The sequence below is a fragment of the Pteronotus mesoamericanus genome, unplaced genomic scaffold, assembly GCF_021234165.1.
Source record: "Pteronotus mesoamericanus isolate MK-2021 breed Mesoamerican mustached bat unplaced genomic scaffold, CSHL_Meso_final contig_182, whole genome shotgun sequence".
Classification (NCBI taxonomy): Eukaryota; Metazoa; Chordata; class Mammalia; order Chiroptera; family Mormoopidae; genus Pteronotus; species Pteronotus mesoamericanus.
The window spans coordinates 26,140,769-26,164,426 of NW_026555078.1; the positions used below are offsets into that span (position 1 = coordinate 26,140,769).

The 23,658-nt window shown below is 42.2% G+C and overlaps 1 protein-coding gene across 1 annotated transcript in view; it reads right to left on the reverse strand.

Moving 5' to 3' along the window:
• The window catches only part of RHOJ (ras homolog family member J), a 73,980-nt gene that overhangs the window by 1,674 nt on the left and 48,648 nt on the right, over nucleotides 1-23,658 (reverse strand). Inside the window, exons 2-4 of the mRNA XM_054567462.1 lie at nucleotides 19,552-19,610; nucleotides 9,255-9,419; nucleotides 7,276-7,371 (exon numbers count right to left, since the gene is read on the reverse strand). Coding sequence (XP_054423437.1) covers nucleotides 7,276-7,371; nucleotides 9,255-9,419; nucleotides 19,552-19,610 — 320 coding nt within the window. The remainder of the gene's footprint in view (nucleotides 1-7,275; nucleotides 7,372-9,254; nucleotides 9,420-19,551; nucleotides 19,611-23,658) is intronic.

Sequence of the window (23,658 nt, forward strand, 5' to 3'; positions counted from 1 at the left end):
TTGTCAGAAGGTGGTCTATGCATATTTAAGTGATAAAATAGTTTATGTTTGTTTAGGGCTTTATTCAAAGCTTTTAATGATTTCATACTATGGGATATTCAATAATCACAAAATCCCTATGAGAAATATGGAAATTCAGGCCAGAACTTTAGGTTCTCATTAGAAAAACAGGAGGGCAGAGCAGACCATGTTTCGCAGTCAGCTTCACGAGATAATTCACAAGAGGGAGACCCACAGTTGTAAGGGCTCACAAACTCAGTATGAGCCAACAGTTTGATGCAGGCCTTTTAATATTAAGGATGGATGAAGAAATGCTTCTATAATATGCTTCACATTATAAGAGTAACTTTGAAGAATTTAAGCAGGTTTAGAAGAGAGTGGCTGGATGGCAAGCTCCTAGAAACCATAGCAGATAAATGACTAAATCAGGGTAGAAAAACCATGTGCCGGTAGCTAATGCAAATGAGAAAGAAGGGCTGGTGCCCAGCAACAGGGAGGGGTGGGAACCGCGGTGCGGTGTGGAGCACACGCGGCCTCCAGAGCAGGCCGTCTTTCTCGGCTTTGACAGTGGTCGCCATGCAGGAATGTTGGTTCACTGCTGCCCAGCTTTGAATTTTTCAAGAGGACTTGGACATTTGGATTTTTAGTTAATATCCCTAATTTTTAAAATGCTCTGTGGGCTAAGCAAAATGCCGATGTGGGATAGCTTGGCAGTAGCCAGCAGTTTGTAACGTGTGGACTAGAGAACTTTGTGGTTCTGCTTGGAACAGTGGAAGCCCCCGAAGGTAACAGGAATTGCTTAAGGACGTTCAAATGGAAAGTGAGGGAACTAGACCCAGAACCTGGTCTCTTTTCTGTGTGTCCTTTGCCTTGTTCTATGACAGCAACTGTGAGCTTTACAATTAGCTGCTCTGCAAGGAGCTGGCCAAGTAGACAATTAATGAAATGATGTTATCCACTCATTTGAAAGCCCATAGATATAAAAACTAAACATGAAATAAAATTGTTCTGTTTGGGGCCAGATACTATGCTTTTTTTTTTTTTTTTTTTTTTTTTGGTGTAAAGAATGGTTACTGTATGAGCCAAAGGAAAATACCCAAAGAAAAGATATTGGATCTTGAAGATCTATTTTATGGTTTTCATTTTGACTATGGCTTGAACTTTGAATTAGAACTTTTTAATTTTAAATAATGAAATACAGTTGGATGCAAGAGAGGGATAAAAGGTGGAAAAATTTTCCCCATAGTGTCATGAAATGTCATTTGTTACGTGTTGGGATTATATCCAATGCTCAATATGAACACATGTGAAAAGCACATTACTCTCGTGAATGTGTCAACTGAATGACTGCTTGTAACGTGCTAGCTCTTGTCAGTCAGCCTGCAAAAAATACCCAGAAAGTGCTGTGGAGCCATTCTATCCAGGATCCCTCTCCGCTAATGATCACAAGCCTCAGTAGATTCTGGAAATTACAGGAGAGCTGGGCTGAGCTCCGCTCATCTGTGGGGCTCGGTGCCATCTGGTCGCACAGGATGGGCCCAGTGCACTCTCCGCTAGTCCTCCCCGCTCAGTGCTGCTGACACCGTGTCACAAGTTGCCTTTTGATGGTGTAGGAGGAGCCCAAACTTGTCTTTCCCAATTCAGACATTTTTGAAGACCATGAAATAGTAGGTCAAGGAGTTACTATGTAACTGGATTATTATAACATTGTTTTGTACTCATAGTTCCCAGGAAGAGTAGCATTCAGATTATGGGTGTGATGTGGGAAATGTGTGTGAGAAACAGAACCTGGTTGTAAGGCCAGTGTTGGTAACCATGTATCCAGTGCTCTGAGGGTCAGTGAGAAGAATTCATCCTGGTGCAGGGCAAAGGCAGAGCCATGTTACAGGGACTGCTAAAACAGACAAACAAGCAAACAAACAAACAAACAAACACCCCCTCCCAAATGCCCCCAAACAAAAAACCCATTTACACCCACAAATATGTAAGTGAAATGGAATACTGGCTCAAGGAAATAGCGCTTTTCTTACGGCAGCCAGTTCCTCTGCTCCGTGGAGCAAAGCGAGCTGCACAGCCATATACTTAGAACCAATCTGCAAGGGCTCAGCATTTTAGATCCTTGTTTGGGTACACATGTCAGCAATCTGGGGCATGCTTCACCAAAGTGATTTATTTAAAAAAGAGAGAGAGAGAGAGAGAGAGAGAGAGAGATTGAGGAATGTAAGCTGAGAAATCACTTTTCTAATAACTTTGTAATAATTAAAATTTTGAAATGAATGTGGGAGCCATATAGATTTAGTGAGTCAGGAGCAAAGAGTAAAATTATTTTTTTCTTTTTTTCCAGTTTTATTGAGAAAGAATTGACATACACCACTGTATGAGTTTAAGGTGTATGGCATGATGGTTTTACTTAAGATATACTGTGAAGTGATATTAGCAATGTGCCATTATTATTTGCTTGTTTTCTTGCTTATAAAATTGTTTATTATAGCAAATTGGTACAGACATAAAAAACAAGTCTTAATTTTCCTTAATCCTAGTATTTTACAAGGTTATCCTAATGTATACATTGTGTGCCCTTCTTTTTTCCATAAAAAGCTATATAAAATGATTTGCCCTTTCCTTAAAAAATATATATTGTCCCAAAGCTGAGAAATTTATCAGAGGTGTACAGAACATTTAAGTATCTGACAAGAGGAAATAAAAAACAAACAAACAAATCCATAGTGACTAAGCAAGTGGAAGAAAGCCTAGCACTTCCAGGTTGTCCTTGTAGAGGCGGGACAGCTTACAGAATAAGATAGTGCATAACTAGAAGGAATAGAGGCTAAGCGGTTTTTCCAGCTGCAGACATGTCTGAGGGGGCACACAGATTCAATAGCAAGTAGAGTTTGCTGAGCTAGGCCCCGTGTTACATTAGCTAATTTAATGGTCCACAAGAACCTCATGAAGTAAGTCTGTCACCATCCGCCTTTGCAGCTCAGAAAACTGATGCCCAGTGAGGTTAGGTAACCTCCCTCAGGCCACACAACTAGGAAGATGGCTGAGGTTTGAATTTGTCTGTCTCCAGAGCCAGAGTCTTAACCACGCTGTCGGGATGTCTCTAGCAAATGTAAAAAAATATGGCTGAAAGAGCAAAAGTGATAAACAAATGGAGAAGGAAAGGGAAAGTGAGGCATATCCTAAAAATGGAGAGGAGAGATGAGGTTAGTGGAATAAACAGAGAAAGCCAGGCTCTGAGGAAATGACTAATAGCAGGGAAGTTCTTTATTTCTTATTTAAGAATTAGAAAAGATACACAGAGAGGGCAACTTGAGAGTCAAGAAAAGGAAAAAATCGAATGGCTTGTGTGAGAAAATCCATCTCCACAAATCAGTATTATGATCACATTGCTGAAAGGGGAAAAGCGTTTCTAAGCTGGATAGATTTGCTGTTGATTTTTCCAAGGCTGTAGAGAGGAGACAGCCAGCTCAGGGCAGAGAGTGAGCGTGCATTGCGAGTGCAGGTAATAGGAAGTGCTGCGGATTGTGGCAAGCGGGAGGTTACACATCCTGTCTAAAGATGGTTTAAAACTTGTAGTTGATCTGAAAAATGCTGGCTAGTTTTGCCAGACCTGTTTTTTTTGGAAGCCAGAGATGTGTATCTTTATGTCAAGTTTCCAAACTGTTTAATGTGGGCCACTAACTTGCATTAAAAATACCTGTGCGGACTAATCAAAAGACTTGCAGGTTAAATTTGGCCCATCGTTTGCCAATGTGCTTCTTAGGCTTTAAAAATGCCTTTGCGTGCCCTGGCCCCCCCATTTGAAAATTTTCTCCCCAGTCTTCTAATTTTGTCTACCTGACACAAATCCTTTAAACCTGGCTCAGACGTTGACTGTTTTCCCCTGAATCCTTCTCCCCTGAATGTACCCAGAGAGGAATGTATCCTCTCTGGTACTTTGCACACATGTGTTGTATCTATTCAGTGGGCGAGCTTTTGTTTATCTCTCTCTTCTTTTCTAGCCTATGCAGGGCAGAGGGACTCCTCCCTCATCTCTGTAAATGCAGACCGCGTTGACGAAGTGACAGGTTTCAATGACAACAGGACAAAGAGGAAATGATTGGCATACGAAACAAGTCAGGAGGAGAGTGTTCAAGACTACAGTTGATGAACGTGATTGAACATTGATTACAGGATTTTTTGCAGCAATTTTGCTGCTTTAACCCCATCAGTTAAGTGTTATAAATCCAGCAAGAAACAGGTGGTAAAACAAAGAGCGAGAACAACAATAAATGTGGCACAAGGTGAAGAAGATGGCAGGAGAGGGCAAAAAGAGGCCCAGGACTGAAAAAAGACGAATAGTAAAGTGGTTTTTTCTTTATAAAGAAATACCTTAGGAAGTCTGAACTTAGCAAATCATGTTTCACTTGTAACAGATGGGATTGGAAAAGAGAAAGCACAAAGAATTACAATCTCAGAGCTAAAGTGTGGCAAAGTCCTGGCACATACTGGGTATTCGATCAATTATTGTTGAATAAATCTAGCAATAGGGACATACACTAATGAGCAACAAATGGGAAAAGTAGGCTGAAGATTAAAAAACACAATGATGAAAAAAGAGGGAGGATCAAACAAGCTCAGGGATAACGATGAATATTTATTATAAATTGATACAAAGTATCTATGTAAATGTGGTTGATTTTGGAGTATAAAAAGTTGTAAATATGTGTGCTATAAAGTTGTCCTGTAAAAATAAAATGCCATTTGAGAGCAAAAAAGAGATGATAGATGAAAAATGCTTTGGAAATGGAAAAGTACTGAACAAAAGGAATCAGATATGAAAATCTGGATTTGCGAAGTGTTTAAGTTATGGGGAGACTATGCACATTAAAATATGGGGCTCCAGCATATAAAAAAGAAGCCCCAAACCTAAGAGTTTCCTTTCAGATTATAATAGAAGGGACAGGAGAATGGGCGGTTAAATCTCAGCTCTGCTACCTTCCAGTGGCGTGATTTTAACTACACCGAGTCTCAGTTTTCTCTAGGAGAGTGGGGATAATAATATGCACACCTCAGGGGGTTGCTGTGAGGACTAATTAAGACAAGACATGTAAAGCACTTGGCACCAAGCCTAGCACTGCAAACACTCCATAAATGCCAACTGTTATAATAAACTCCTTGACAGGAAAGTCAGGGAGCGGAGAAACTTAAAGCATCTCTATAATTACACGAATTGTGATAAAACAAGTTAAACTCTTGCTTGGTTTTCTTCTAAATTGGATTTTGTAAGCTAAACACGATTCTCTCTGTATCTGAGAGCAGTTGCTAGGAGAAACTGGCAAAAGGCACTAAAGTGGCGAACTCAGCCATTGTTCCTAAAATAAGTATGAGATGAGATGGAAGGCTTTAGAACGACTTCTTCTCAGGAGGGAAAACCAACTTCCCAAATGAGAAGTCAGGCTAGGACGCTGATGGTGGTGGGAGATAGGCCAAAAGCAAGGGACGCGGAAACCACACTCCTGCAGAAAGCTGGTGCTGCGCGTCCGCGGCCTCCTGTTGTGGGGAACGCATAGCGGAGGATCACATACAATTATTTATGGAGCTATAGCTTTATGAACCTTAGTTCGTTCAAACTGGATGTCTGAGGAAAAGATTGAAGAAACTATAGATGTGTACCCATTTTACAGGAGGAGAAATAAAAATGGTTGGAGGAGACAGTTTACACAGTAGTCAAGTGCACAGGTGTGATGTCCACGCAGCTGGAACAGAATCGTTTATGTGATTATCAGCTGCATGACTCAAACGTGCTTATCTTTCTAAGACTCTGTTTCCTCATCTGCAAGATGAGACAAACACTGTCCGCTCAGGAGAGTTGTATCATGAGGCTGAAATGAGACAGAGCTTGTAAAGTGCATAGTATACTAAGCACTCCATGAAAGGCTCACACTGGTAGTTCTGACATTTCTACTCACAGATGTAGGGAGTATTTAGTTTCTCAAGTATTTGTAAGATGTTCTCATGTACCACACCCATAAAAACAATTTTATTGAATTGATGTCTATTCAAGCATATTGTACTTGGTTTTGGCATCTATAAGAAAGTTTTAATAGGAGGAATGTGTATGCTTTTGCTAATGAAGCATTTGTATTTAATTAATTTTTACTTACTGACTGATTTTAGAGAGAGAGGGAGGAAGGGAGAGGGGGAGACAGAGAGAAACACCGATTTCTTCTTCCACTTATTGACGCATTCATTGATTGTTTCTTGTATGTGTCCTGACCAAGGATTGAACCACAACCCTAGCATAGCAGGATGATGCTCTGACCAACAGACTACCTGGCCAGGGCCTTAATTTATTCTTGATCACTTTAAAAGGGTGACTCCTAACTCCTCTTAGGGCATGCATTTTGCAGGGTTAGTTACTTTAGAAAGTAAAAGAAATTTCTAAAACCTCTGGCCTAGGTTGATGGATTTTGGCTCAATCAACAAAGGGTGGATTCAGGTTATGAAAAGTGATGTGTAATCCTTCTCCTGCGTAAAGTACCTCATCCCCTTTGCCTATGTTTTGTGTCTGCTTTTGCACACATTTTGGTGGTAATTGGGAGACAAAGATTTGGTGTCTGGCAAATACAAAAAAGTATTTCCACCTTCCCCTCCCAAATCTCTATTCATATGAGGCTCTCAAGAATGAGAAAGTTCCATTGAAAACAATTCCATCTCTGAGCAAGTTGCTATTATCTGCAGCTTGGTTTCTCCAACTAGTTACCTTTTGGTCTATGTTATTCTCCTAGATGCTGTTTGTGACATAGCCAGCCTCTCTAAGTGGCAAAGCATTATGTGGTGAGAAATACTGAACAAATACAACCCTGCCAGGTGCTTTACCTAAGTTTCTCCCAGGAAAACCACGAAGTGCCTTTTATGGGGTCATTTAAATGAGTTACACTGATAATCAGCAGCGAGATTTACAAATACATATCCAATGACTCTGTTTATTCATAATAAATATGGCAAGTAGATAGTGTAGAGGTGGCTAAATCAAATGCTAAGTGCCTCGGCTGTTTGAAAGTCACCAAGTTTCTTTCTTAATGAGAAACAGATAATGCTGGCTTACAAGAACGTGAACCAAATGGTCCCTTCTGGCCTGATTGCAACAGCAGGGAGACTATGAGGCACAGAGAAGATTCTGAACACAACGCACTTCAAAAGCAAAAGCGTACGTAGCTCACGCATTCCAAGGCATACACCAAACTCTTCTCAGTGTACATTTAAAATGAAATCCATATCTAACCGTACCGCTTTTGCAAGCTTCACACCGTGCTCGTAAGTGAGAGGCTTCTCTTTCATATAGAGCAAACGGGCCAAGGTTTTGGGGTCGTCACGGAGATCAATCTGGCAAAAAACACACACGTGATAAGCTCATTCTTTTCAGGCATGACCGGTTATTTTAAATTGTGACATAATAGAGATTTCACCCCCTCCCCTCTTGACGTCTATGATGTTGCCAAATTTTCTTTGGGGAAACACATGCGCATGCTCATATTATGTCTAAAAGTTAATGCGGCTTCTTTGTAAATGTATACAGCAGGCTTTTCTTGACCTTTCCCCTTCAAAGCAGTTACCGTGGAAGCTGAGGGCCTTCTCCAATGATTCTGTGACAGTCTCAGATGTTTTTGTAATTTCCTATTCATTTCTAAAGCATTCTTATAGGGCGTACAAGGTCAGTCTTATTCCCTTACAGTGATGCTCACTTGATCCCAAATTATATTACTCATTTTTAATAGTTTATTCCCTGGTAAAACAGATATATTTTGGCTTTTCTAAACCAAACCTTTACCCGCAAAGGGATGAAGATTTGCCACCTGTGAGGAAGTTTTAACAAATGTGCTACAGGTTCTAAAGACAATTCCTAAAGAGGAGTTTCTGAAGGGTTTGCGTAGGGAATAAGCATTAATGTTTTCAAAGGCAGAACTACTCTGAATATAGCATGTATGTTTGGATTAGGTTTTATAATTTAATTAAATATTTTAGTTGCTTAAATCTCATTGTGTATGAAAACCCACGCATACATGGATGGGTGTGAATGTGGGTACATGCAGGCTTGTGCTTTAAAGGAAAACCAATATATTCATATATTAGGGTCCTGTTTATAAGCACATAGCGCAGCTTTACTAATCAGTAGCTTTTTTGTTTTTGGCTTTAATTGTTCAACTTAGTGTTTGAATCATATACAGATATTGGCATGTCCCATCCCATATTTTAGCAACAGGGTATCCGGGCTGCATCGATATGGTCAAACATTATTATCTGGAATCAAGGCAAAGGACTTCATTTAAACAAACAAACAATTAACTTTCAGAGCAGAATCATCAACTGTATTTTTATGTATAAATGTGTACATTTTCTTTCTTTCTTTTTAGGTTAAAAAAAAAAACCCCACATCTTTGTCAAGCAGAATGTACAATGAAGAATAGAAAGCAGCAGCCTATGAAACAGACAACAAAGCTCTTCAATATTTTTCATTTCTATGTCTTTGGGATAGTAATTTAGGTTTAACATAGCAAAGAGCAAAATCTATTTAAAACTATACAAATATACAAAGATGGAACAATATTTAAAATCTCTGTGCAACTGCTATTGGAAATTCAAACAATGGAATTTTATTAGCTTTCAAAACACTTTTAAAGGCTTTTACAGTTGCAGTTTTGTTTATGTGGCATATCTGTTTTCACTTTTGTTCTAAGATCTGGGAGACCAAGGGGCGTAAAGGGAATGGAGAAGAGAGAATTTCTGAATTCCTTCTCCGAGAGTGTTCCTAAGGAGTTCCTGTCACAATGTGACCGTTCTGACTGCCAGGGTCATTTTGACACTTGCACCTATTTTGTGGCTTTCAAACGATCATGGGTTTTAGATACAAAAAGAATATCAAGCGATAGGTGTAATTGACTTCCCCCTTCATTCCTCTGGCTCAGGGCTGCAGAAGGGTGCCTATTTCAAAAATTACTTTGTTATTTAAAAATACAAAGCCGAGAGATTACTTTGTAAAGGTCACATCAAAACTTTCTGCTTCACATAAATAGCTCTACTGTCTTTTTGGCTGTGGCCAAATAATCTCGTAGATCTTAAGAATGGGCTGTTTGGGAGATTGATATCTCTGAGATTCTCTTCCAGTGTTTGGTAGACTAGGATGTTCCAGAAATACCTAAGGGTCTTCCCGTTTTGCCACCCTCCCGCTCCGCCCACCCCCGTCCAGCCATTGCCGCCTTTTGTCTCACCTGTGTCCCTATGAGGACATAAGGCACGTGAGGCATGCAGTCCTTCAGCTCCGGGACCCATTCCTCCTGGACGTTGTGGTAAGAGGCGGGATTGACAACCGAGAAGCAGATCAAAAACACATCGGTGTTGGGGTAGGAGAGAGGCCTCAGCTGGTTGTAGTCCTCCTGTGGGAAAAGCAAAGAGTTTGTGCAGCCTGGGTGAGGTGGGTGCCCTGTGGACGAGGGAGTGACTGGGACAACATTCCGCTGTGACCCGCTGCTTCCCCTGCACTGGGGTCTGGTGCTTCCTTATCTTACTGGAAATAAAAGAGCCACTGGTTAGTACAACACCTTTGTGTTATATATGGGGATTATAGATTGCTCTCTTTTAAGACAAACTTTATTTTCTTCTTCTCTTTTTTTCCTCTTAAGATAAACTCTAACAATACATTTTTAACAGCTTTAGTGAGATAATTTACATACCATACAGTTCACCCATGTAACATGTATAATTCAATAAAGATTATTGCAATTTTACTGTTACGTTGGAACTCTGCTGTATTGAATATGGGTTTAAATTAGTGGGCTATTGGCCAAGGCCCAGAAATTCTCTCCTTAAACAATTTTTAAAAATTGCATTCAAATTTAATATTACAGAAAAGCTAACGAAAATGAAAAACGAAGAGTTGTTGCCAGATCACACACCACAATAGTCGAGGAAATATATTGTGTGTGGACTTAGAGCTCAGAATTTGGGATTTGTTTCTAAGTCTACCTAAAGGCCATAGTGTGGCCTAATAAATAAAATGTCAGCTTAAGCTTAATTCTTTTCTCCCCGAAGAGTTTTCAGACCAGAATGTGCTCTGGCTGAAGAGTTCCTGGTTACATAAGATGTTTACATACATGCTGTGTTAGTGGGAGATGATAAAGACAAAGTGACGCAGTGGGTCACTTCAACTTCGGGGAAAATGTCAGCAAGTACCTTTTATTGTAGCTACAATTTATTAGGAAGTTACAAGGTAAAATCTACTCCTTCAATAGAAGATTTTATATATTTTCACAGAATTTAGCAACATAGAAGCCAAAAGTAATTTTATATGTATGTGTATATACTTTTACTATATATGTGTATATACTATGTATACCTACATGTCCTCACACACCACAATATGACATATGTATTCATACACACCACACATACTTTATTTATGTATACATACTACATACACATATATGCACACAAGTACATAGGCACAACCAATGTTTATGTTCACACTTATCACATTTGTTTGTACATAGACATGGGGAACATGTAAATTCATTTATTAAGGTCTTGACTACTCTTCCTAATACTTAAAATAACTATAAAACTCATATATGCTTATTGTAGAAATTGGAATGTTCCAGTAGTACATGGAATAGAAGTGAAACTTGTTATCATTTCCTATGTGATTTCTAATAATATTTCCTCTCTTTCCAGAGGAAGCCACTACTTACTAGTAGTCTTTCAAGTTTCAGGTGTACAACATAGTGGTTAGGTAATCATATATTTTACAAAGTGGTTCCCATGATATTTCAAGTACCCGCCAGGCCCGTACATAGTAATTACAATATTATTGACTATATCCCCCGTGCTATACCTTACATCCCCATCCCCATGACTATTTTGGGGCTATCAATTTGTACTTCTTAATCCCTCACCCTTTTCACACAGTCCCCTGACCCCCTTCCCCTCTGGCAACCTACAGTCTGTATCTATGAGTCTTTCTATTTTGTTTGTTTATTTTGTTCTTCAGATTCCACAGACAAATGAAGTCTTATGGCATTTGTCTTTCTCTGTCTGATGTATTTCATTTAGCATAATATCCTCTAGGTCCACTGTGTTGTTGTAAATGATAAGATTTCATTCTTTTTTTATGGCTGAATATATATCCCATTGTGTGTGTATATATATATATATGTGTGTGTGTATATATATATATATACACACACACACCACAGCTTTTCATTTTCTATTGATGGGCCAAGTATTTTACATTTATTTAGATATTAATATAATATACACTTGTTAGGTTTAAAACGATAAATTGTTTATAATAATTCATATTTTTTGCCAGTTTTTAAAATTTAACATGTCACAGATATTTAAAAATAGCAACGTCATCATCTTTCTATTGACTCTATTAATGTATTTTTAAAAAGGGGATGAACACATACAGGGTGGGGCAAAAGTAGGTTTACAGTTGTTTGTATGGAAAATGTTCCAATGATTAATAAATAATAATACGAGAATAAACTCTGTGTTTCACATACTCACCACTGTAAACCTTCTCTTGCCGCACCCTGCACATGTGCACATGGGACCGGAAGGAAGTTCCTCGGACGGTTAGGGGCGGCCAAGTCTGGTGGGTGTGCTTGTACCTATTGTTTGGCTATTGCCGGTGCCCAGCCCGCAGGGCTCAGTAGGCATGGCATGCCTGCTATCATTCCTACTGCTAGAGCTATTAAAACCGAAGCAGAGGTTTTTAGTCACCGAAACGAAATGGGATGCAAGACGACAAGGATGCTGAAATTCCTAAAATCCTAAAAATAAACCAGAAGAATTGAAAAAATCAGTTATTGTGGGCCATTTACCATATTTCTATTAAGCAAATAAGTGGAGTTGACTTCATTGCTGAATAAGCATTGGTCCTGCTGGGCAATTGCATATTAGCCAAGCTGTGCTGGCGTCTGTGTGTGTGGCGGCAGCAGGGGGTGGGGGAAGGGGACAGTTGGTATGTTGTTACCAGCCTCCCCTCTTTCCACAGTTAGCCCGGAAAACTAAACCTTGTCTCCCGTGGTCTCTTAGCCTCTCTTCTTTCTCTCTGGGACTTTCTCCCTCTGAGTAGCCTTGAGGCCCCCACGCTAAGAACTTCCCAGGCCATTACCTACAACTGTTTATGACAACACCTGCTCTTTACTGCTTAGTTCTCCTGTCTGGAATGTCATACAAGCCCCACTTATAGTCTGTCCACAGCAAACGTTCCACAAACGCTGTTGACTGATTCAATGACACTGGGTCTTTGGTGACCTGCAACTGAACACATACCTCTTCCACGGGCCATTTACTGCAGTAGAATCACCTGCGGAGTTTTGGAACATCTTTACATCCTCTTAGCCAGCTTCTTGCCTTTACCCACTCTCCTACCCTGGGACCAAGTAAATCAGAGTCTCTGGAGAGTGGGTTTGTGTAGCTGGGCATTCTCACTGCATTGGCATGGAGCTGAGAACAACTGATTTAGATCATCATCATCTTCACTGATGTCAATCGATGATACTTCAAGGGTTTATTCCTAAGGGCCAGGCATGTTTCAAGCACTTAATGCATTATCCTGTTGATTCCTCCCCACTGGAAAGATGGTACCATCATATCCACATTTTGTAGAAGAAGTAGTTAAGCTTAACAGAAGTTTGGAAATGGACAAACGTCAGAGAACTATTAAATATCAGGATGGGGTAATTAGCCTGAACCCAACTCTACCTCTTAATTGTGACCACACTATGTGCTTCAGAATTTAAAGTGGCAGATTAAGCATTTCTTTGAAAATTCCGTTGTCCAGGAATCTTAATATAGACCATGCTTTACTGAAGAATCTAAGAAATTTGGGCACACTGGGGATATAGTATCTATTTCACAGCCTGCCTCTGTTAGAAAATACCACCAGATGGCAGCAGACACTGTATATTTAAAATCTCAAAGCCAAAACACAAAACACCACTGGGAAAAATGTCACAACTAGATGATGTGCTCAGTAGGAGCCTATAACTGGTAGTTTGGAAAGGATCATGTGTATTCGACTTTCCCCAGAAGCTATCAAAGGAGTCCCTCCCTGAGTGACTCCTGAGTGGGTCCTTCATTGGGCCTGTGCTGCTCTGCATTCTGATCTTGCTTCTGTGGAAACCTCCATCTTGCTGTGTTGTTCCATTTGAAAAGGTTTATTGTATTAATTGCCTCCTGAATGTCTAGCAATGTATTATGAGTTATATAAGGTGAATAAGAATTGGAAATCCAATTGAGGGAAACAAATGAAAATATGGGAAACACTTCAATATGTGGAAGTGAGATAGGAGAAGTTTTTCTTGTTCTTTGTTAGCTGTCTGATAATAGAATAATGTAGACTATTAAACTGACTGAATTGGAAAAAATACAATTTCAAGGCTGGAAGAGGTCGTACAGATCAGTGAGTGCCGTGGCTCCCAAAAGTATGGGCCCTGACCGGCAGCACTGGAACCGACCAGGAGCTTGGCAGGCCCACTCCCGGGCGCCGCCAGCCCCTCCTGAGGCTGAGGCTCTGGGGACTGCACCGCCCGCCCGTGTCTCAACAAGCCCTCCAAGTGACTCTTGCCACTCAAGTTTCAGAGCCACAGGTTATTGTGCCTCCCTTTCCCCTCAGCCAATTTTATGGTTTAAGAAACCGAAGTCTAGACAGACTAAGTGATTGCACTGGGACTACAGAGCAAACGTACCTTTAAGGAAGCCTCGCGCCTGGGCCGGCGGGGCTCCTTTCAGCCCCCATTCGCCACTGGCTGCAGCTATGAAATGTGGCAGGGGGTTGAGGGTTAATACCAGGGAGCACCCCCTAGGGGCTCCGAGCTGGGCAGTGGGGGGCAAGGCATTCGAGCTAGCTGGTAACCGAAGTGATTTTTTTTTTTTTTTGCAATGGAGCACATAAGGAGGGATTTGGGGCAAAGAAAGCTTTGAGTACGTCCAACCCAACTTCACTTCAACATCAGAAGAGTATTTGGTTTGACGGCAAATCTGGCGTTTTGGGATGACTATGGGTGACTACGAGAAAAGTTCAGGCATAGCTTTAGCATCAAATGGTACAGGTGATGCGAGAAACCGCTAGCCCGGTCCTTCGTAGGCTTGGTGTACATTTGAATCCCCTGGGATCTTGTTAAAGTACAGATTTGTATTCAGCAGCTGGCCTGGGATGAAGCCCAAGAGTTGGCATTTCTAACCAGTTTCCAGGTCGTGCTGACACTGCTGGACCCGGGACCTCTGAGTGGCGAGGGGAGTGGCACTGTGGACTCCTTCCTCCTCCCTTATCTCCAGCATCCACAGGTAATTGGAAATAGAGTTGCTTCCCAGTCTTCTTGGGTTTAGTGACATTTATCCCGGATTTTCAGCGCAAGTCTCATTTTCATGTTGTTCCATAAATGCACTCGTATCTGTCAGGCTTGATTTGGAAAATCTGGGCAACATACCTAGGCTGGGAGTGTAGCGCAGTGCCTAAGAGCATGGGCCAGAGAGGCACATCCTCTGGGTTCATATCTCCGCCCTGCCAACGACTAACATCTAATCGTGAATAGGTTCTCTCTGCCCCAGTTCTCTTAACTGTAAAATGAGGTTAATAAGAGTGCTGGCCTCATAGGACTTTTATGAGTATAAAAAGGTGTAAATATTTATAGACCATTTAGAATAGAGTCTTGAACATAGTAAGTTCTTTGGTGGTCAAGAGTCCATCCTCCATCCCACGTTAAAAACAGCAGCTGTGTCCCTATCATCGCTGGATATTAAGGCTGAAACTGAAACAAACTTTTTCTAAACTGAGTAGTAATGAGACCCAAATGTTTACATGCTGTGGTTGAACCTCTGAATAATGTCCCTACAGAGAGTCATTATTCATAATTTGGGGAGAAGTAAGACAGTGTCCTAAGGTTACTTTTACCAATAACTTGTCATGTGGGCAAACTGCTTCCTAACCCCCAGTTTGCACACTTCTGAAACCACATTAAGATGCATGTGAGCAAGAAAGGGTGAGTTGCTCATTGAGAAAAAAACGTATTTTGAGGTTTTAGGCAAACTTTCCATAGAGGATTGATGCCAGGTTCTGTGCTCCAGATGGCCTCACTGGGTGAGCCAACAGCAAACGGGAAAACTGGCATCCTTCCAAGTGGACCCTGGGTCGCCAGTAATGAACCCCAGATGTACTTGCCTCCCTGCCTGGTCCCGTGTCTCTTCAGCCCGCTGGGGAGAAGGGGCTTCAGAAATCAGCGCCGGTGAACACATGCAGTGTGCAGCCCTGGCTGAGGGGTACAGCTGATGGCCTACCTGCTCCCACGCCCCGACGGTCACCGGGGATGGCTGAGCTGCTGTGGGCTGTGGTTTCTCAGTGACCCACACCATTGTGTGTTTGTTCTATGGGACTCGTGTGCAGAGAACTCAGGGGATTACCCTGCTGAGAAACCAGGCTCCTGACACCAAAAGATTCTTGTTCCTCCCTGGCAGTGCCACTAACTGCCACTTTTGCAAACGTCGCCTTTGAGATATGTCCAACCTGGAGTTTGGCCCGAGAGGCTGCAACCTGAGCAGAGCTTTGCCCCCCTGCTTGTGTAAGCTGGGGCCCACTCGGAGAAGGAGGCAAGGTGTCTTAGGACATGGCTGGCTCCAACTCTAGGTATTGGGCAGGGGGCAGGAGGACGGTGGGCCCCGAGCCATGGCCCGGGAGAGACCCCTCTCCTCGTCTGGCACTCCTCAGCCGGCGAGTGCCCAGGCTTTGCGCCAGCACCCCCACTCTGGCGCCCTGCTCTCACTTGGTCTCTCGTGACACACTCTCTACAGGCTGGCCTACAAGCATGTCATGGAAAAGTCAGCTCTTGGACTCCTTGTAGCTGAGCCAAAGCTCTGAACTCTAGAGATCCCTTTCAAAGAGACTTCCAGTAATGTACTCCAAGGGGCATGTGCCGAACAGGATGAGTTGGCGAGACCTAAAGAGATCTGGCTTATAGGCCTGGCCTCGTTGTCTCCCCAGGGTGAGCTGAGGGCTGACGTGCAGAGTCACCTGAGAAAAAGCCCTTGCTGCATTGCCTAACCTTATGTGTGGAAGTCTACCTACCAGACGAACTAGAGTTCTGCAAACTTCCTTTTTAAAGGACTCCACTCAAAGTTCAAATGTTATTTGTTTCAGAGCTTTGAGAAGAGAGCAAAGTTTCAGAATAGCTGCCATGTGCTGCCAGTATATGTATGTGACTTCATTATAAATTGTCTTTAGCAAATGCTTGGCTGACTGGTGAAGGGCTGGGAGGGTCTCAGGTGGGGCCGGTGCGGCTTGCAGTTTTGCTCAAGGCCGATGACGTGCAGCCACACGGTGGGAACCGGGTCAAATGATTTTTGTTCAGGGGTAACTGTGAGGGTAGAAATCATGAGTTCCTATCACTTTACCTTTCAGAACACATGTGCTTCTTGAGGTTGGTTTCATCAGCTCTGACCCACAGCTGGCTTAAGACAAAGAGGAGAGATGCTGCTCCATGGTTTATTCATGAAAGAAAGTCTAATTATTCATAGCAAGATGGCACTCCATAGCCAGTTTCAGAGACTTATTTCCTTTTTGTGGTTCAAGGAGCAGTCAAATTTGAGATCACCTCTTTCTTATTAGTAACTCTGGCCAAATGAGTATTTTTGAGTTAGTTGTCGATGTTCCTTAGCCATGTGACTGCAGCAACATTACTAGAATATAACTAAGGAGGGTGGACTATTCTGCCTGAGGCAGGGAATGGAAATTTTGAGACAATGCTCCTGAATTAAATTTGTTACAAAGTCTTACTGGCAGAGTCATAGAACCATGGGAATCAACTTGGGTAATAGTCATTTTCCACCACCTTCTCCTGATGTTAGGAGCCGTGCTCCAGCCACCAAAGACTTCTAGAGTAGTGCTTCTCAAATTTTAATAAGCATACACATCACCTGGGGGTCTTCAAGAATAAATTTTAAATTTTAGTAGGTGGGGCCTGAGATCTGCATTTCTAATAAGATCTCTGGTGATGTCGATGCTGCTGGTCATTGGATCACACTTTGAGTGACAAGCTTCCAGAACGGTCGTTCTCAAAGTATGGTGTACAGACCAGTAGTAGCATCACTGGGAAACCTGCTAGAAATGGAAATTTTGGGGCCTTACCTGTAGAATAAGAAACTCTGGGGCTGGGATCCTGTGGCTGGTTTTCTTAATTTTTAATTTTTTTATTTTTACAAGGCTTACAGGTGATTGATTCTGAGGCCTGTTCAAGTTTGAGAACCATGGGTCTACAAAATGAACTACCTGCCATCCTTTAGTGTAACAAACTCCAACACTTAACAACCCTTTACTGCTGAAAGGTCTCCCTTAGGTCTAGCCTCAAATCATTTTGTTTAATTAATCCATTTCTTTTAGGCTTTCTTGGAGTTCATCTTTTAAATGTCCTCATCAACGAACTTGAGATCTAGAAGAAACTGTAAGGCATGTTCTGATTCCTTTTCCTCATGTTTTATGCTCCCCTACGAACCTTGTCTAACACCGAGCCTTCCAAGTTGCTGCTGGGAAGGACTAAAGTGAGAGTCAGGTTGAAGAAATACCTATAACCCATTTGTTATTATATTTTATCAGGGCTCATCACTGGGCCCTTTGTCAGATGACTGGGCCGTTCTTTAATTTGAAGATAAAGATATTTTTTCACTGCTTTAGAGCTTCCACTCCTATACTAGTACTATTTAAAATTATTTTCCATAAAGGACCAAGCAGTGGGAAAGAAAATTTAAACTCTACAAGAGCTTTTAAACCATTTTATTGAATTTGAAATTAAATAGAGGCCTGGGGAGTTTGTTCTGGGGGCAGTGAACTCAGGAAGCTAAGAATGGCCATGGGTTGCTATAGCAGAAGGGGGAACCAATGGGCCTGCCAGGCACAGAGCGCTTTTTAGAAGACAAGGGAGGCAGGGAGAGAGGTTTTGGAGTCAGGCAATAATTCTTGCCATATTAAACTTTTCCGACTGGATTTCATATCTATAAAATCTTACTATAGGGGAGAAGGATGTAAACTTCTCTCTCTTTAAGGCTGTGAGTCCCTGATGAAAGGGACATCCCAATGATTATGTGATTGAGTTAGGCAACTCCAGCCCAAAAGAACAGCATACCCCTGTTGCTGAAATGCGTTCTGGTAGAGGAGTAGAGAAGGATGAGCTGCAGGGAGACCCTTGTACTTAGTTCAAAGGAGCCAAACCAACTTTCCGATACTGGGCGTCAGGGGGCATCCTTTCCCAGCTGTGTGTCTTGGTAATGATGGGAGTGAGGCCCCCAGTTCCTGAGAGTAGCTGGCCCAAACAGTCTTCTGCTGATGAGGAGAAATGGGATGCTCTTAGGAGCCATGAGTCTCGAGTTAGATTTTCCAAGTTCCCCACTTCCTAGACTTGCCCAACACCCACCTTTGATGTTCCACAGACACTTATATAGTGGTCCTTGCAAATGCATACAGAGATCCCAAAGAAAATTCCACTTACTATTTTTTTCTAGCATAGAGCTTTCAAGTTGAACAAAAAGGCGTATCTCCAGAAAACTGTGGGGAAAAAAAGACCTAGGCAAATGTGTAACAGTTACCAGGAAGCTCCCAGTGGGAAAGAACATGGTCCAAAGTTCATTCCAAAGACTTGAGATGTAAGACTAAACAACCTGCTGATTTTGACCCAAATAAGTAACCCAAGACATATGGTAACAAAAGCTCTATGAAAGAAATTGGCCCACAGCGATCGATTGCTTGACCATTTCCACTGCAATTCATGAACTTATAACATTAGAAACTTTTCATAATGGAGTGTAGGATGTGAGGAAAGAAAAATAAGATGGCAATTTAATCCAAGTAGGGCATATGCTAACTGTTTAAGTGTTGAGAGTTCTAGTTCATGCCTTACACTATTGGTTGGCCTGGTTTTCTAACTTGAAGAAACATATCTGACACAGTGAGAACATTTCAAAAATCTTGGGGAATTTAGAGACAACCCCTAGTCATTCAGTGCTTGACCTTCACTTTTGGAAACCATCTAGTCCTGGCTTTTCTTCCTTCCAACATTTACTCTGTCTTCTTCCCACTCCCCCACTTCCATCCCTATCTCTTTCTGGACCTTTTCACAGCTCATTAGGCAATTTAAATAAAGGGTAGGCAAAGAATATTACAGGAAAAAAATAATAAGTGAAACTCACATTTATGAAACTGATTCAGTAATCCTAGATCTGGAATTGGTATGGATGGGAAGAGTTTGGAATGGAGAGTCTTGGCTAAATATACTATTTTGGTTATTGTCAGTCATCAATCAATCAATGAATCATTATTTGCCTATCAACACCTTGAATCAGTAATGATTTAGTGTTTTGTAATTATAAATATTTTTATGATATTAAGAATGTGCTTTGACTGTCATTTAGGTAGACAATAAGTTCGCCCCCATAATCAGAAGAAGTAATAGCTATTGAATGAATCAAGATAATGAAAATGAATCAAGATAATAATAAATCAAGATAATAAAAATGTACCTGTCCTGCGGTGTCATACAGTCCGAGCAAGTGTTGCTTGCCTCCCACTGTCACGGTAACTAGAGGAGAAGAGAGGAGGAGAGTTCATAAATACAAGCTTCAATCACAGGGCTTCGCATTTCTCCATGCCAATGTTTCCCTGGATGGTGAGGAGAAGCATATGCCTCATCCCTGTCTATTCTAAACCAAGTTGGCAGCATGATTTCCAAATGAAAGACAACCCTGGGCTGCAGTTAGAGCAGATGAGCCGAGCCAAGTCTCAATTTCTCAAATGAGATGAATATTATCGGTGCTGCTAAGGCACTCTGCAGGCTCATCATTGATCCTTATTAGGCCCTAAAATATCAATCTTATGGAGGAAAAGAATACTGAACTTAATCTTGGTTGGGTTATCTTCTCCTTTCATTGGGTTTGAGCCCCCTTTCAAGACATGGAATGGTACAAGCAATTTCTGTTAGAAATCTCCATTTTTTCTGTTTTTGAAATGTTAACAACAAAACAAAGAATATTAACCCACATGCATATTTTTTAATCTCTAAGGCAAAGTAAATAATGAAATGAGATCGGATTCTTTTTATTTTTAAAAGTTTTTAAATTGAATATTCCTGTGCTTTAGCTTAACTGATTCATTGCAGTGTTAAACCTTAGCTGAAAGAGGACATGTTGTTGTATGGGTTCAATTTCACATACCTGAAGGGAGTATATAGAGTGAAAAGGAGAGAGTTTGATTTACAAAGCAGGCTTACTGCTTTGTGAAGCACTTGTATCCAAAAGTGAGAAGTAATAGATGGATGCCAACCACTCTGTACATGTCCGGAAACGAAGTCTCAATTTGAAACTAAACAGAGATTGAACAGATTGAATGTAAGATTAGTACAATTCTCTTGGTGAGTGGAAAGAGCAAGTTTAAATTTCCAAAAAAAATTAATCTTTTTTGGAAAAAGAAGTAAAATAGTAAAGGAGAATGTGTTTTTTCTTAGTTTATTGAAAACTGTGCAAATGCAATGTAAAGCTGATTTTTAAAAATAGACTATTGGTGTGACATTGATTAATAAAATTATATAGGTTTCAGGTGTACAATTCTACAATACATCCTCTCTATATTGTATTGTGTGTTTACCACCCCAAGTCAAGTCAGACTTTTGATGTCTCCTACTATTAGCTGTGCAGGAAATGAAAGATAAACTAAATAAGCAACCTTTAAAATCATATTTTTCAGATATACCAGCCAAATTCTCTAGTCTGCTGCTCAGTTGCTGATTTGATACTGATTTTACTTTTGCTTTCAGGTTCATGGGCTACATGCATGCAAAGTACTTCTTAATGGCTCATTCTTTGCAAAGCACTTGGTTACAAGCATTGTCTCCACAGACACTGGGAACAATTTTTCTGTCTACTCAGATCAGCATGTGTTCAGCTTGGTAACATGGCTTTAGCCATTCAGATGAGCTTTAAATATGTATTTTAAAGTCGTGAACCCAGCTCCATCCAACCTTGGGGACAACGCTGACAGAAGAGGGGGTTTTAAATATTTTTACTTCTTGCAAACGTCAGGCTAGCAATGAAAATGAAGCTCAGACCACGCTGCCTGGGGCTCTTTGGCCTGTTCTATTTTCCTCTTCCTGCACACTTTTGCTTAAGGCCAGCCAGATGTTCCTGAAATCCACCTAAATTTATTTCTATTGTGTTTTTTTCCCTAGCCTAAATTGTTTTCGTGAGCAATTCACTGCCCACGATCAAGGATCGGGAATAAGGGAAAGGAATCTAGCACATGGCATTTTCTGCTTCTAGGGAGCTAGGACACCTGTTCTGGAGACCCGCTTGGACCGTGCCACAACGCACGAGCCCAGAGCTATCTGTGGCATGAGCTCCAGAAGCTGAGTCACCCTCAGGGCTCACTGGGTCCTGCGATCACTCCTAAGCACATGCTCTGACCTTTGTCATTGGAGCCTTAAAGCTCCCGCATGTACTTTCTCAGAGAACACCCTTTCCCTCCACTCTGCTTGTCCACAGGCCACACCCTTTCTCCCTTCGGAGATTTGACTGCAGAGACCTGTACCGGGCCCCGAGGCAGCACCAGTCCAGGAAGGGAGAGTTGTGGGCTGAGAGCCCTCTCTTCTCTCCGACCTTTCTTTCCTCCAGTGTTTATTGAGTTCCAGGACCTTTCAGGACTGGGGAATAGCAAGACTCCGGCCTTGGGGCATGGAGCGGTTTCCTAGCAGGGCCTGGGCAGGTAGACCATCCCTTGGAAACGGGGCGGGGAGGGGGGGATGGAGGGAAACATAGGAGCTCGCAGTCGGGGTCGTACTGTGCGTGTGTTCGCGTGCCTGCTGGGGTGGAGGCGGAGGCGTGGGGACACAGCCGGAGCAGGGGCTGTTGGCGTGCGGTCCGTGCCGGAGGACGTGTCTGAGCCGAGTCCTGAGGATGGCCCAGAACTACCCAGGGTGCCTTGGCAGAAGGGACAAGGGTGGCGCAGGGACCACGTGGGATGTGCTGGGGTAGGTGGGGCGGAATAGGGGGGCATGCAGGGTCGGCCTGTGCTGGCTCACTAGTTTAGTCTTGATTCTGAAGACTTTGTTTAGCAATGAAAGTCTCAAATTCTCCTTTTTCCCCAAGAAAGTGAAAGAAGGAATTAAAATAATGTCCTTGGGTTATGGCAGATGGCGGCAGGAGGGAAGATGGTGTGTTGGGGTGGAAGCCCTCTCGGCCTTCAGCTTTGCAGCGCCCGGAGTGGCTGTCTACTGGGTGTGTTTGGCCAGCTCCGCTGGAGCAGAGCTTGTGGCTTTGTCTCTGGAAATCACTTTTTTACTCCCTGAAAGCTAATTTTATTTTATTTCTTTCTTTTCCTTTATTTTTATTGTTGACACTATGACAGATGCCCCCAGCCATCCCTGCTCCCTTTTCCCCTCCCCCACCCGTCCCCTATACCCCGATCTCTCTGGCCCTCGCTACACTGTTGCCTTGTGTCTGTGAGTTATGCCTGTGTTCCTTGGCTAATCCCTTCACCTCTATTCTCTCATCTCTGCCCTTTCATTTTCCCATTTTATCGGAAAGAAGATAAGCGGATCACACAGTTGATGCTGGAGAACATCTAGGGACAGCCAGAGATGGATCCACTCGGTAATCACAGATTGTGGTTGTCCAAATGGCTTTGTGAGTCCTTATCTTGGACTAGCAGTGGATGTGTTATTGTTGCCAACAGGCTGCTATGTCCTCTGAGGCCTCTCTATTTGGAAGTGAATCAGCCACCACAACACAGAAGGCAGGTGTGCCCTAAAATGCTAATGGTAAATGTAGTGAGGTAGAAAGAGTGGGATCTTCTGAGTCAGATGGTTCTGCTTTACCATCCTATCTGCTGTTCACCTTCTGAGTGACCTTGGGAAAGTCACCTAATATCTCTGAGCCTCTGTTAAAATGGGGATTATATCACCTACCAAAGTGAGTACTTGTGGGGAGGAAATTAAAGAGAAAGTGCCCGGCACACAGCCTGGCCCATAGTGGGTACCGAACGATTGTTACCTTGCCTCCTGCAACAAATGTTTATTGAACCTCTTCTAAGGACCATCTGTCCTGCTCTCTACCGTATACCCCGTGCCCATTAACTGGCACATAGTGGGATCTTAATATTTTTGAATTACTAGTTGCTTTCTACCCTAAGTGATCGTTATTTAGGTCTTTATATTATATCTCCCACTAGACAGGAAGACCCTTGAGGACAGAATTTCCATACCCCATGTCCCACATAGTACAAAGCACAGACCCTGGCAGATGTAGTAGATACTGAGCATACAGCACAGAAATGAAGCACCAGGGGCAACTCAGGCAGAAGAGAGTCCTCCAGAATGTTCAGACCAGCAGCTTGAAGCTCCCTGGCAAGACACTAACTGCTGGGAAGCGCCTGCAGCCAGCAAATCTGCCTGGCAGACAGTGGTCAGGCTAAAATCCCAGATCTCCTTCTATTCTCAGAGCTATTAGAGTTGTTTTCTGAGTTTAGAGAGGTTTTAAAGAGAGTGGGTCAAATGACCTGCTGATGGCTCAGATGGTTCTCTCAGTAAAGTGTGAAAAGTTGTCAGTGACCTGTTAATTATGTAAAACGAAGGCCTTCTT